Source organism: Neodiprion virginianus, chromosome 1 (assembly GCF_021901495.1).
Source record: "Neodiprion virginianus isolate iyNeoVirg1 chromosome 1, iyNeoVirg1.1, whole genome shotgun sequence".
NCBI lineage: Eukaryota > Metazoa > Arthropoda > Insecta > Hymenoptera > Diprionidae > Neodiprion > Neodiprion virginianus.
Window position 1 is genome coordinate 18,638,129 of NC_060877.1, and position 15,876 is coordinate 18,654,004.

Genomic DNA, 15,876 nt, shown 5'->3' on the forward strand with positions numbered 1-15,876 from the left:
TCCAGAAGCGCTGTAGTCGACCGAAGCGGTACCAGATGGTAAAATGACATGGTAATACGCACACGTCCTATGTTTCTGCTAAAGCAACAATCTGCAGTGCCGACGAGAGCATAGGCTTTTAGGTGGATACGAAAAAATGTACAACTCACTCAGAATAACCGTTAGATTTTGAAATTCGTGCATATTATAAGGCATCGTTGGGAAATGGTAACATCAGTTCACAATCGCGGTAACTATTCGTAATCGCACGTAGCCCGACTATACGTGAACGGGGCATTCCATGCGAAACCGACCAACCCGTGACCTCGACCAATTTTTATTCTATTGAAAATTTTACACTTTCTTGTACCTGCCAAAAGCAGTCTTTCTGAAATATTTTAGATGTTTGTCTCAACCCATCCAAACACCATAAATTTATCAAAATATCGCACAATTTTTTTTTAAATGCTCATGGCTTTTCCAAAACCCGATATTAAAATAACATACTGTTTCTTTTCTCGTTTTGAGTCGTAGTTCCGCAAAGAAAATTATTCTTTTTTATTTTATTGAAGGGTTTTGGGGCATTCTACATCGAGTACGCACCACTTAAATCTACCTTTTTTCATCGATTTGATAGAAAATCATTAACAAAAACGAAAATACCTATCCTTTAATTTCTGTTCGTCGAAAAGGCAGATATAAATGGCGAATAATTGACATAGAATGCCCCATATACGCTCCGGATATCCTCATCTAATAGTAGCATCAATGTCCGCAAAATTGTCATACTTACAGATTATTGACCGAAAGATTAGATGCGGCAGTAAAATAAATACCGAAATTGCAGGAAACACGCAAGTATAGGCGTGAGGGTTTAGGGTTGAGATGAAAAATTGCGCTCTTGAACAGACCATTATTTATTTATTTATAGCAAATATGGAGGGGGGGGGGGGCGGTTGATAATCGTCCGAGCCTGTTTTAAAGATTACCCTAATACATACGCGAAATTGTTTCTGAACCGTATGTGTTTAACAATACTAGAAATATATCCCGCAAAAAATCTATGTCATTGTACATACATACAATTACTGCATACAACGGTTCAAGATTCGTGGCAAATATTTTACAGGGCCGATCCTTGTTAAAATTCCGATGAAGAATTTGCTTGCCAATTTTTTCTGTTTTTAATTCTCAACAAATAAGGATTTCATACTTTATTTGCTTCGTTTCATTTGTCAATTACGCCTAGTTCTGAATGATGCTACCAAAATTTTTTTTTACATTAGACGAACTACCTGAAAGTTACTCATTAGGTGGAAATCGTTATAAAACTACATACCGTGACTTCTCGTAGATGGTATACGCTACGGATACGCTAGCGAGTTTTGGGTTGGTTTCTGCATCGTATACGACCTACGAAAAGTCAGGGTATATGTTACTGTTGTACATCAAATCCGGCACAATCCTATAAGATTTCACAGAAATTTGGAACTCTCGAAGGAATCAACTTCTTCGGATTCCGAGTACTATCCCTCACACCCCACTGTCCCCACTATCCGCGCGGCCGTCACTTCTGCGTTTCCTCGCGTACCGTCCACATTCACTTTTCGCGGCGAACGAAGCAAACGCGAGTGTTTTGGTAATTTGCCGTCTCACAAGTTCTAATCACGTGCAAATTTTCACGCGGCCAGTGTGTATACAGATATTTGTTACAAACAACAATAATCTTGTGAGTGCAACAATGGATGAGTTACGTCGCACGGCTGAACCGAAAAAAGGTTAAATTTGACGCACCGACGAACGAATCGTTCGTTGCAATGGTAAGTGTTTTATACTGCAAATTTCTGTTATGCAATTATACATATCATTTACAAGAATCCTGCCAAATCTGCACTTGCTATGCAGGGTGATTCGTAATTCACAGCAAATACTTGACAGGGCGAATCCTTGTCAAAATTGGAGTCGAAAGTTCCTAAGAAATTTTTCGGGAAAACGCCTTTTTTCATTCAAAGAAATGGAAATTTAATTTTTTCGGATTTCTGTTTCGATCAACCTTTTAATTTCTTGGGTCATCGTCAGAATTGATATCGAAATTCCCCGGTTAATTTGTAAATAATTTGTACGAAAATTTTTTTTTCACAGCTGTCTCGGGGGGGTCACTGGAAGTGTAAATTCAAAATGGCGACCAAATCATGCTTATGCGTATATTCGAAAAATGGTTTTTTAAGGTTAAAATGGTTTTTCTTGAATAACTCGGCTGGTTTTGATATTACAGAAAAACCGTCAGAACAAAAGTTGTATTAATTTTGATTCTCTACAAGTTTAGTTCCTACAGTTTTTCTTCCAGGATCAAGATTTTTGGAATTAAACCTGAAAAAAGCGACAAATTCGAAATATTTCCATTATCTCGTTTATTTTCAACTTAATGGCATAAATGAATAGCAACAAACTTGTTGATAATCAAATTCTGAACAACTTCGGTTCTCACCTTTTTTTCCAAAAATCGATATTTTCGGAATTTAACCCGAAAAGGAAGGATTCTCCGTCAACTCGGCCACTTTTTTTTCGACCCATAATTGGTTAAATCAAAGTACTACTAAAAGGTGCTCTGCGTGAATTTTTTCAGATTTTGCAATTCATTATTTGAGAAATTGCCGTTTTTTTCTTCAAATGAATATACACTACCGTTCATAAGTATGGAAACACTCGCCCCAGATTGTTCTCACTGTACCCATGATGCTCATTGTATTTCTACGAAAATGTACACCGTTGAGGAGTGGGGAGGGACTTCCAGCATTTTCATAGTATAGAAAAAAAATGTAGAAAACAAATCGTCTTGTTTACGTTTACTTCGAAAGAGTGGCGTTCGAAAGATCGTCGTTTTTTTGACATTTGTTTCGATCGTAGTTCTGTTATACATTTTTCAAAATATTGAGTAACCAAATTGTATACGTGTTTCAAATTTTCTTTTCTCTGTTCTCTTCATATATAATCATTTTGATTTTTCGTTAGGAGTGTGCAGAACATAAGAATTGCTGAATGCTTCGTTACGAATACCACAATTTTATCGGAGCCTAGATTCGAATGCTCGGAGAGTTCAATTATTATAATCGTACGGTAATTTTCTTTTCCGATAATAGGAGAAATTTACACGTGTTGACATATACCCTAAGTACAATGCAAATATGCGAGAAATTTCAAATCTTAAGGAAAATAAATATTACGACTGTTATTATTTCATCATATAAACCATAAAAAGTCAGTTGGGACGAAATTTAGGTTCTTGAATCAGAAATATCATTCTGACAAAAAATGACCGCGTATTTTCCAAAACAATGAAAGCTTTTTCGAAGTGATATGTGAGCATAAAAAGTCAAAACCTATTTCTACGATTTTTTTTTCCGAAAGCGCCGAGTCATTCAATTTTGTTGCAAAATGGGCGCGCAGTAAACTCGAAGAATCAATATCTCATCTCCGGTTCTATTTGACGTAGAAAAATGATTCACAGCACATTCGCGAGCAGGGAGGATAAGCTTTCGTAGAAAACTTTGGTTTATCCGGAAACATTGAACATTGTAATTGTTATTAACGAACGAATTGTTTAATGGTACCATTTTTTGGCGAGGCTTCTACCATTTTATACATTCTGTAAAAAATCTTTCCGATTACAAATAATCCGTCGGGTTTGACGAGGAATTTCCCATTCATATTCATTCCGAACGACCATACGTTAGATATCTGCTATCGGTAGTAAAATATTGAACGCGGTGAAATTTAGAGTGATTCGTAAAAAATGAATATCTTAATTTCAAAAGAATTATCTCAACTTTTCGGATTATTCAAAATGATCAAAATTTTTAATCACACTATTCCATTTCATCAGATTCGACCATTCACTTTTAACATTTTTGGGTATAGTGAGATGGCGCGGACACATGGTTATAAGAGAACAGAAGAGGACCCATTATTTGTATGTGTCTTTATATGATAAGGAGGGGAGAGCATGAATTCTCTGCCAAAGTATATTTTTATCGACAAGTACTAATCATGTTATGGATTCTGCATTGAAAAAGCGAAACAACCAAATAAACACGCATATATTTTACAGGATAATCCGTCGTAACCGTTGGACGGACGCAATGTCACATGCCGCGAGGAGATCTTCGTGGAGTGGTGAACTATGTTCGAATTACATTACTTCGCAAAGGATGTTAGAAACTCCCATCAACCGGGAGAAGGAACTGTTTCGTACAACCCGCAGCTTCATAGTTACCTCGAATCTCAGATACTATTTCCTTGCATTTAATATCCCAGAGGGTATAAAAATAATCCTCAACGTCGATGTCAACAATTGTTTCATATATCCATAGTAACATGAATAAAGTGTTACAATATTATATATAATCATTTTTTGAAACCCTTTTCACTAGTAAAATAGCTTCGAACATAAAATTATTTCATTATTGTCAGTAGAGTTGTGTGTAACAAGCGATGTACAATTCCAGAATGATTCCAATACAGTAATACCCCGAAGTTACGCTATGGGTCGTTCCGGCATTGACGGCGTATGTCGAAAAAAACGTAAGTCGGGGTGCACGTTTTATACAACTGTATAATGTACATATATATATATATATATATATATGTATAAATACTCACCAGAGATAATCATGTATGTACCTCATAGAAAACCTCTGAAGAAGAATGAGAAATACTCTTTATTTTGGAAATAGAAAATGTTCGAGCACAGTCGTCTGCCGACACAAAGATTTTTTTTTCTCGCGCACAGTCACTATCCGTAGACTGAACGAATAATCGAATACAATGTAATGCACGGACGGAAAATAAACATGACCATTCAAGTCTGCCGACAAGGAGAAGCGGAGTTGGGCGGGGGGGCGGGGGGGGGGGGGGGCGACCGATGGCGTAACTTCATAAAACGAGACCACAACGATTCGTACCCGTTTTCTTTCAATCGTATTTTTCGAACATATTTCCAAATATTTACAAATGGTGAATGGTGATATTTATGAAATCATTTTGAAAATACTTCGTGCTGTGTAAAATTAATATTGCGCGATATGTTTTAGTGTATATGGGACATTCTTTTACAACCAAACACCTTTGAGACCGACACATTTTTGATTCAGCTGAAATTTTTTTTGACGAGTTCTATACCGAAAAAATAGGGATACGTATTCGAGGATTTTTTATTTCACATATTTCGTAAAATAGAGGGGATCGAAAATTTTATAATTTGGTGTTTTTTGGCTTGGAAGACTCACTTTCAAAAATTCATAACGCCGATTCTATTTGAGCTGGAAAGTTCGTTTTTTTCATCTCAAAGCTAATGAAATGAATTTTATTACAACAATTCTTTCATTAACGATTATTCCGAAATTTATACTGTTATAAACAAATAATATGTTTTAATCGATCTTTAACAATTGCCCCAACCTCGTAGCGAGTTCTTAGCACAACCATCGTATTCTACGTCAAATTTTTCATCCATAACGTATTTTGAATTGATGGAGAATACGATGGTCGTGCTGAGAACTCGCTAAGAGGTGAAGGCAATTGCTAAAAATCGATTTAAACATATTAATTATTTATAACAATATAAATTTCGGAATAATCGTAAATGAAACAATTGTTGCATTAAAATTTATTTTATTAGCTTTGGTTTGAAAAAACGAACTTTTCAGCTCAAACAGAGCCGGCGTTATGAATTTTTGAAAATGAGTTCTCCGTGCCAGAAAACACCAAATTATAAAATTTTCGATCCCCTCTATGTTACGAAATATGTAAAATAAAAAAATCCTCGAATACGTATCCCTATTTTTTCGATATAGAACCCGTGAAACAATTTTAAGCTACATCAAAATTGTGTCGGTCGATTTTTATCTAAATCTCTCCGATTCGTCAAAGAATGTCCCATATTCAAGGGTGTTTCACGGAACAATAAATTGAATTTGCTATATTCACCGTAAAACTATCAAAATAATCAGTTCGGTCGTGATGCAATCGCTTCACACATGACGTCATCATTTGCATGCAAAATTCGGGTCAACCTGGTGGTATGGTTACCGACTCAGATTCAGGCCTTTTACCGACCGCGTTTTGTCTAATATTGTGTTGCGCTACTCCCCGGTGGAGAGTACCACCTTCGAATGGTTTAGAACCGAGGAAACTTACGCAGAGGGCGCTTCGATCAATTACAACTTTTAGATCCAGGTCAGCGGCACCTTAAATACTGCTCCAAATTTTAAACATTTTTTTCAATAATAGTTTTTTTGTGCTCGAAATGTTTTAATCCGTGCCCCATGGTTCTGCATTTTGTTGAATAAAGTGCAAAAACCATGATTTCTATTTTAGAAGATATTTAAAAAAGTCTACTTTGCTCAATCACTTCATCTTTTACGTTGTTTTATATTTTTCCTGAAATAAAAATCATGGTTTTTCTCCTTCATACTAAAAAAAAAAATTCTAAACACATCAAATAATGATTAAAAAATATAGTAGAAAAATGTTCACACACTGATTTTTGAAAGTAATTTAACGTACGGATCTTTGATTACTTTTACAGGTACAACGAATCTTACATTCCATCAGTGAAAGAAAAACAAGAAAATTCAGATCAACGTGGAAAAGTGCTGCTCCTACTCGATAACGCTCCATCGCACCCCGCTGCTGATGAGCTAAACGCTGTTGATAAAGACTTTGCAATTATGTATTTTCCTCCAAACGTAACTTCCATAATACAGCCTATGGATCAGGGCGTGATAGAGACAGCCAAAAGAATATATAAACCATCTCTCGTTCGACGCCTTCTGCTTAGCGATAATATACCGATGGTACAATTAATAAAACAGTTGTCTCTCAAAGACTGCTGCGAGATGGTCGCAGCTGCGTGGGAAGAAGTGACGTCATCGAGTCTTCAAAAAGCGTGGAATAACTTAATTTGTCTCATAACACCTATGGGACAAGATATTGTTGATGTTACAAATGAATCTCTGCAGGGAACTGTTAACTTGATTCCAGATGTCAATGTATCAAATCTTGACATCGCAGAATGGTTACGCGAAGACGATGATAATGTCACGAGCGCCGCATATTTACTCAAGACTATATTACCGATTATATCAATTATTATTATCTCTAGAAACAAGGAAGCATAGTTTTAGTTAGTCTATAAAAAATATTTTATTATCACCAGTTCGTGGAGCAACCAAGCGCAACGGCGTAGTTGGACAGCCAGCAACGCCAGCGTCTTCGCGCCCGCCAGATCCCGGGTGTAATCAACACCGGGATGAGGCGAGCGCGAAATCACGCGCTTCGAGGATGACTGTTGCGAGGCGAGCCTTTGTTCCGGAATTGTGGATTTAGCGAAAACGCCGAATTGTAAATTCAGCGGAAACTCGCTCGCCGCCCGACGTTCCAAGGGGTGTCGGACGAGCGAGCGAAGGCAGTCCCGTCTTGAGACCGTCTGAATAACGACATCAACGGAAACCGGCTCCTTCGAAGCGACCACGTATAGAGATATAAATCCTTTTTCCAAAACCGAAGATTAAAGCGTAATTGCCTAATCTACCCACGGCCGTAAAAGGTTACTCGCGTCGCGGTGTCAGTCTTACGAAGCTAAAATAAGTGCAAGCGTTAAGTCACGAACTCTATAGAGCAGTGTAGCCTGTAAGTGAGAGTGTGTGAAGGCGTGTATACTTCGGCACCTTCGAAGCCGAAGCTGCAAGCGAGAGAGGGAGAGAACGTGAGTAGTATAAGACAAAAATATTGTAAGCTTCCTTGTTTAGAACCTTTTCTGCTTTTAGTTTTGAGCTATTAAACATTTTTACTTTGCTTCCCATCAAAACATTGGTACGATAAATTGAAATCTTCCAAACCTATTCCCAGGGAACGCCCTGTAGAGGACGTTTGCCTCACAACCCGCCAAAAAAATAAATATAAACCTCTGTAAGAACTAAGAGGGTTGAAGCCGTCGCGTGCGAGACCGCTCCGCACGTGACAATAACGAAACATCGAAAGTACTCAACGATGATCAGATCGTGGCGTTTGTTACTAGCAGGAATGACGAGGATTCTCGCCACGATAAGAATTTGGACGAAAACGAGAATTGGGACGAAAACGAGCATTTGGACGAAAACGAGCGTTCGGACGAAAACGAGAAGTGGGACGAAAACGAGAATTGGGACGAAAACGAGAATTGGGACGAAAATGAGCATTCGGACAAAAACGAGAAGTGGGACGAAAACGAGAAGTGGGACGAAAACGAGAAGTGGGACGAAAACGAGAATTTGGACGTAAACGAGCATTCGGACAAAAACGAGAAGTGAGACGAAAACGAGAATTGGGACGAAAATGAGCATTCGGCCAAAAACGAGAAGTGGGACGAAAACGAGAATTGGAACGAAAACGAGAATTGGGACGAAAAGGAGAAGTGGGACGAAAACGAGAATTGGAACGAAAACGAGAATTGGAACGAAAAGGAGAAGTGGGACGAAAACGAGAATTGGAACGAAAACGAGAATTGGAACGAAAACGAGAATTGGGACGAAAAGGAGAATTGGAACGAAAACAAGAATTGGGACGAAAACGAGAATTGGGACGAAAACGAGCATTCAGACAGAAACGAGAATTGGGACGAAATCGAGAATTGTTATAGTAATCAATATTTTAAGGGCGCGAAGATATTGGGAGGGATGCAATTTGGGCAAGAATTTCTACCAGATACAGCACAGGATGCCCTAACGGGTATTATAGCAGCGTACACATGGTTCGAGACACAACCTGAGTGTACGTCGAGCGACTTAATCGTCCTCGATAAAGTACGTAATCTAGCTCTAAAAAAATTAATGGGATGGTGACATTTTCTTTATTACGTAAGAATATTGACGTTATGTAATTTTTAATTTTGTTCTGTAATCATTAATTCTGCCAATAAATATATAATCACCCTGTTTATTTTCCATAATTCTATGTTGAGGTTTTTTTTCCTATACACTAAGGGCTTCGCCGCTGCGCGCTACGCGCCTCATTATTTCCTTATACATTGTCTATTAGACAGGTGAATTCATTTATGCTGATTTGATGACAGGTCCGCAACTGTTGATCGGTTGCTTCCGATCAACCCGACAGTGGTATTGGCTCCCTATGCAGGTCTGCTCAGATTGTTTTCGTAAACGAATCCACTCACATGTACAAAACTCCCGATGCCATGCATCCCCAATTGCATTTGGCGATTTATTTTGCTATAGTTATTATTTTCAGATTTATTTACGTATATCTACATATAGAGATATAGAGTCTACTGTGTCTGGTTTATGAGTACAAATAATTGATATTGTGACGTTGCACCTAGAGTGCAAGTCACAACAAACCCCAAACCCGCGGGGAAGAGCCGAACGGGTGAGCCCTGTCCCGTCGGGAAAGACCCGAACATCACCGAAGCCCCCCGACGCTCGGCAGAGCCGAGCGCGAGATTCAGTACGAGCACGGCAGTAGCAGCAGCCACACCGGTGTAGAGCACCCAAGAGCGAAAGAGAGAGAGAGAGAGAGAAAGAAAGAGAAAAGGTCACAGACACGCACACCGATACACCCAGCTACCCTTCACCACACCTCGAGACACACCCACACACACGCCGACGACACCAGGTTAGCCTGCACTCTACAGCCGATCTGCTCCTCCCCTCGCAATACCAACCCTTTCTACCTCACACTCCCCGTCACACGACATCCCCCGTCCCCTGACAATATCAACCCTCCCTACCTCACACTCCCCGGCACCTCACACTCCTCCCCCCCCCCCCCCGCGCGCGTATCTGTAAGTTAGTATTAAGGAACGCTAAGGGCTGAGGCGTGATCAGCCACCGCTCGAGTCTACAACCCCTTTGTATCTAGTATTTTAAGTCAACCCCCGGTGCAAAAATACACTCACTAAGTTTTACCGATTACATCCGCCCCGTCTCTAATTGTCTTCCCCACCCATATTATTCGTGCGGACTCAAAACCCGTCACAATATCAATCCTTTTTTTTTCAAACAAATTTATTTAACATTTTTCACTTTAAATTCAGTTGGAAGTTGACTTCGAATCTCATTTATTGATGAAAAATTTCGATCTTCTCCTTTGCTCGTCTGAGCTCAGAGTAGATTTAATTGTTTATTTGCGAGTTTCCCGAGTAGCGAGAATTGTCTTTCATCTTGGGATCCGATTTGGTGTGGATGAATTTGTTCTCCGCGATACACGATTAAACATATCTTAAACATGTCCGCAGCTGCAGCTAATTCTGCTTCTCCCCCGTAAATTTCATTTTACTCATATGTGATTTGTAATCACCAAGTGACCTAATCACGGCACCGTTTGACTCATTACCTGTAATAAAACCCGCAAATGTAGATCAATTATCAACTATATTTGAAACGGTACTCAGTCTCACCTCTGCGTGTCGATCTTGAGTGCCGTATACACAATACGCCAGCGCGCGAAAAAGACAATTCCCGTCGGTAATCATCTTGATAATTCTCGTTTGCAGGTTCATTTTTTGCGTGTCAGAAACAGATACCTATAAAAATATTTGTCAAAGACTGTCATAAACAGCCGATGACAGCTGTCAAAGGAAGTTTTGTTTGCTAGATGTTTTTTGTTTTGTTTTCGGCATCTCACCCCACCGCCAACTTCATGCATATACTATTGTTATTACAATCTTTTTTACCTGTTGTTATTAAAGGCTTCAGGCTTCTTTTTCATTTGTTCAGGACTTTTTTATTAGATAGAGAGATAATCTCGAACTTAAAAATTCGACTGATCGAAAGAATTAGACGAAAGACTCAAGATGGTTGGGCGTGAATATAGAACTCGTTGTTATTCTCGGTTTTTTCGAGGGGCAAAGATGCAATTTGCAAAGGTGCAATTTCATCGCACCCATTTTCGCTGATATTTTCCGATATATATATATATATATATATATATATATATATATATATATATATATATATATATATATATATATATATATATTGTAACGTTTTAGGCGTTACGTTAATAAAATATGGATCCGCGAGTTTACTTATTAAGTCGATGAAATCAAGAGCGTGAATAACAAGCCAAAATCAAAGGCGAAATTAAAATGTTGTGAAAAACTTTTAATGCTTAATACGTGTTTCTCGTTTAAAGTCTGAAACAAGACTGTTTTTTACAATAATGTTGGTTGGCGCAGCAACCTTATTCTTTTTAAAGACATAAGAGGTTTATAAACGTCTTTTATCTATGCTGACTACTAGATCATTAAAGAGGGGCCAAAACGGGTGATTTCACCTTTTGTAACAATATGTATTGTGACGGGACGCCTCGCTAGCGTACCGGCACCTGAAGTTCAACGCGTGCCCCCAAATATTGTGCTTGGTGGTGACAAGCCCAAATCTCACTGCACACTCGATAACCCCACCACATACCGGTAAACCAACCAAATCACACGATTTACCGTGCCCCTTCTTCATGGGACACGGCCAATCTCTATCCCCGAAAACTGCGAAACTAGACAATAAGAAAGTATAAAATACGAGCGCAAATGTGGCTCGAGATCTATCATGTATTGTATCATACACCAAGGTAGATCAACGAATCGTCCAACGCGAGGACCTATCCGTGCATATATTGATGGAGCATCCCACGTCTACGAGGAGCCAGATACGATACGGCCCACGATCAGGAGGCGTGGAGTCGTCCTTCCAGGACTCCTCAAACACCACTCCCCATCAAAGGAGGGCATTCAACGTATTAAACATTTTATCTGTTTTCAATAAAAGTCCTTAGGTATTAGGGAGCCGCGTCTGAGTGAAAAACAGCATTGCGTCTGACCTTATAGCTCAGATACGGTGATCGTCTCACAATCCTCTGACCCATAGGTAGGGCACTTGAACCTGTAGAGAGTCTCTGTCCTTGCGACTGGATGTCTTGATACAGGTGACGGTATGTTTGCGTAGATTTCCCTTTCATTTGACTACCACGCAAATAATATTCAGTCTTGCCATACGTAAGCCGAACTACTATCCGAGTCCTTCCGACTACTATGCTATCATGTAAATAATATTCTGTCTTAGTACTAACTAAACGAATAATTATTAATATTGAAACAAACTGTCAGCGACTATTCCGCATTGTCGAATACCGTCCCTCTGACGACCACGCTATCGCGCGAATAATATTCAGTCTTGCCGTAGGTAAACCGAACTATTATTTAAGTCCTTCCGACTACCATGCTATCACGTAAATAATATTCTGTCTTACAAGGAAACGTTTTCAGGTGTCCCCCTCCGATTTCGATGAAACTCTGTTATGTTATAGAGGGTCAAAATCGATGACATACGTATTTTTTTTATCGGCCCAAACTCATTTTAAAGGGGTGAAACACCCCTCCAAAGTTGACCACCTCCCAAGATGATTTTTCTGTTTTACATGAAAGGACGGGATTTTGATAACTAATAATGACAGTAATAAATACCTTGTCAAAAGTTATGAAAAACACACTTCGAATATTATCCAGAACTCTTTATTTTAGGGGTTAACTTGTATATACAAAGTTCATTTTTTACATTAGAAACAAGATGTTCATCAGAGCTCAATGAATCCAACAGCACTGTGAAGAGCATGCAAGAATACAGAATACGTGCTTTCGATTTTTTCCCAAAAACTGAATTCTTATCGACTTTTTTCCCAATATTGCGGATTATGTCTAGTATTTAGCCATGAATCATTGAATAACATTGTTTGAGGCTCGCATTCATTCTGGCATCGCTCTCTTATCATTTTACTGTTTTATCATTTTTTTTCAAGAAACGTAAATATTTTTCATTTCAAGCAGACTATCGACTACTCGAAAATTCGATGTGTGTCATATGTAAACAAGTCATATCTCTACTTGAATTAACACCACTGTGACAGCTTCAAAAAATCGATTTTTTGAAAACCATCTAGGAAAATCTAGAATACATTTAGGAATCGAATGCCGTTGGTTGCAGGTCGAAAAAATAATTATTTTCCGAGATATTGAATATTTTGTGGAGCGGTGCAGCGCTCCGTGACGCTCGGGGTCCCGCGCCGCCTCAGCCAGGTGCGGGTCTCAACCGGTCGGCTAGTATTCTTTTGTCTCCCTTCACAAAAGCCGACTATGGTCATAAATTTCGTTTCGAAATAAGATATAGGTGGCAATAGTTGAGAAATTGTCAAGGCAGGTATAGGGATAGCGTCACAGCGACAGTTTACGAATAGAAACCAGGCTATTCGCATCTAAACGCTCCGAATCGTTTCGTTTACAAATATCGAACGCTCAAAATTATTCTTTTAACATCGAAATGAATAACGAGAAAGTGTACGCGGGGAAAAAGGGTACGAAACGGAGCTATCCGACGAGGTCTCGATCGAAAATTTCGAATCGAAAACCTCCGAACCGTTATAGCTCTGAAAATCGTTCTGCAGAGAATGTGAGCACGTCGGCGAAAAAGTTAAAATCGTCGGACGATTTAGAGATCGGTGTTACTAACGATTTTGGTTATCGTATAGTAGACCTCTTTAATGCATTGAACATTATATCGACGTTAGTGAAGTGCAAAGTGTGTGATCACGATATAAAGTTCACTGAAAAAAGTTTGCGCGGACTCGGATTCAAAATCGAGGTCGATTGCGGCCATTGTGAAAAAGTGCAAATTAATTCGTGTCCTATGATTGACAATGCATACGAAATAAATCGTCGGATCGTGTTCAGTATGCGTCTTCTTGGCGTCGGTTTGAATGGCCTGATGAAGTTTTGTGCATTTATGGACCTACCGCGCCCCATATTTCAATCCTTCTACGATCGAATCGTAAATTCGATTTCGATTGCCACTCAAGCTGTGAGCGCAGTGAGCAAAAAAAGGCTGCACTTGAAGAGAAGAGAATTTCGTTGGAAAATGGGATGGAGGACGGAATTATCGTTTCAGGCGATGGATCGTGGCGAAAGCGCGGTTTTAGTTCGCTATTCGGCATAACATCGCTTATCGGCTGGTACACTAAAAAAGTGATCGACGTTGTTGTGAAATCGAAATATTGCAAAGCTTGCCAGCATTGGGAAGCAAAAGAAGGCACCGCGGAGTACTGGGAATGGAAAAGTACCCACGACGATGAGTGCCAGGCGAACCATAGCGGCTCCTCCGGAAAAATGGAAGTCGACTCAGCTGTCGAAATGTTTCAACGGTCTGAAGAGCTCTATGGCATAAAATATAAATATTATATTGGTGACGGCGATTCCAAAACGTTGTTGGGCATATCGAATAGCGATCCATACAATGGTTTCGAGATAAAAGAAAAAGAGTGCATCGATCATGTCCAAAAACGCATGGGGACTCGCCTCCGCGAAATCGTGAAAAAACAAAAAGGATTGTCTGGCAGAGGAAAGCTCACTGGAAAATTGATCGACGAGTTGAGCACATATTACGGCTTGGCTATTCGGAGGAACAGCGATGATGTTGAAAAAATGAGGAAGGATATTTGGGCAACTATCAAGCATAAAATATCCACAGATAGTAAGCCACAACATGACGATTGCCCAAAGGGAGCCGAGTCGTGGTGTTCGTGGCAGCGAGCGGTTGCAAGCGGAAATATTTCTGAATATCGCCTTAAGCCGCCTCTTCCTAAGGAAGTATTGGAGGCAATTACGCCAGTATATGAAAATTTGAGCAGAGACGATTTGCTGCAGCGTTGTTTGGGCGGCTTTACCCAAAACAACAACGAGAGCTTCAACAAATCGGTTTGGGCAATAGCCCCCAAGTGTCAGTCCGGGGGAAAAAAAATCATCGATATTGCCGCTGATATCTCGGTATTATTATTCAACGATGGCCTGAGAAGCCTCATGAAAGTTTTGGAGACGTTGGGGGTAACCATCGGCCCAAATTGTTTCAATTTCTGCGTTGAAACCGACGCAGCACGGATCGAGCAGGCGGAGCGCTCGCTCATGGATGCTGCAAAAGAGGCAAGGAGAGCCTCTACAAGTTCGAGAAAAGTTGCTGGAGACCGTGATTTGCTTCTTGAAGGCCAGCTATATGGTGCCGGAATCGCTGACTAGGTAAGAAATTTTTTTTTTTTCAATTTATCGCATAAAAACGAACGTCAAACTTTGAACGCGTTTTTCTCAAAACCACTTTTTTGAGTGCGGCACGCAGTAGAACTCGAGCAATTCTTATCCGATCGACTTCAAATTTGGACTGCATCAATAAAACTAGATTATCTAAAGAAGTACATAGGATTTTTTCGATATCTCAATAGATAAATAAATTATAGGCTTTTTTCGACGAGAAATTTTGCTCGAAAATCGACTTTAAATTTCAAAAGCGTCCCAATTTTTTAAAAATCAATATTTTTTCAAATCCCTATGTACTTCTCTTCAAAATATCATATTATTAACGAAAACACTCGGTATTTTTTTTCAGATCGACTTTGAAGACAGTTCTGCTGCGTGCCGCGAATCACTGCAGAAGCAACGGCACCTGACGCGGGAGCTTCCCCAGCGCCACCATGGGGCGTGAAAATTTTGGAAATATCTCTTTTTTTTCCCACAAAAAAAAATTCTTGAAAAACGGCAACAAAAACAGGGGGTCACAGTGGTGTTGTCCCTTAATTCTATGGCACAGATATTTGAGGGGTAAGGGCTGGGAAAAAGATAAACAAAAAACAAGTAGTGATTATTAGCCATTTTGCATTGAAAAAATGAATAAAGAAATTTTTTTTTGTTACTTTGATTCATACACTAAATACACCTGTAAATAGTTTTGTAAATAAATTACGTTTTTATATAATACAAAATTGTTGAATATGCACATTATTCTACTTCCTCTACCGTGGCCACACCGTTTA

General features: G+C 39.3%; 1 protein-coding gene across 1 annotated transcript; it reads left to right on the forward strand.

The window, feature by feature from the left end:
* The first annotated feature begins 13,598 nt into the window (after positions 1-13,598).
* LOC124306333 (uncharacterized) lies at positions 13,599-15,514 on the forward strand. Its single transcript, XM_046766914.1, has 2 exons — positions 13,599-15,088; positions 15,453-15,514. Exon 1 carries the CDS (start codon positions 13,943-13,945, stop codon positions 15,086-15,088), a length of 1,146 nt encoding a protein of 381 aa, XP_046622870.1. The 5' UTR covers positions 13,599-13,942; the 3' UTR covers positions 15,453-15,514.
* Positions 15,515-15,876: the final 362 nt, after the last annotated feature.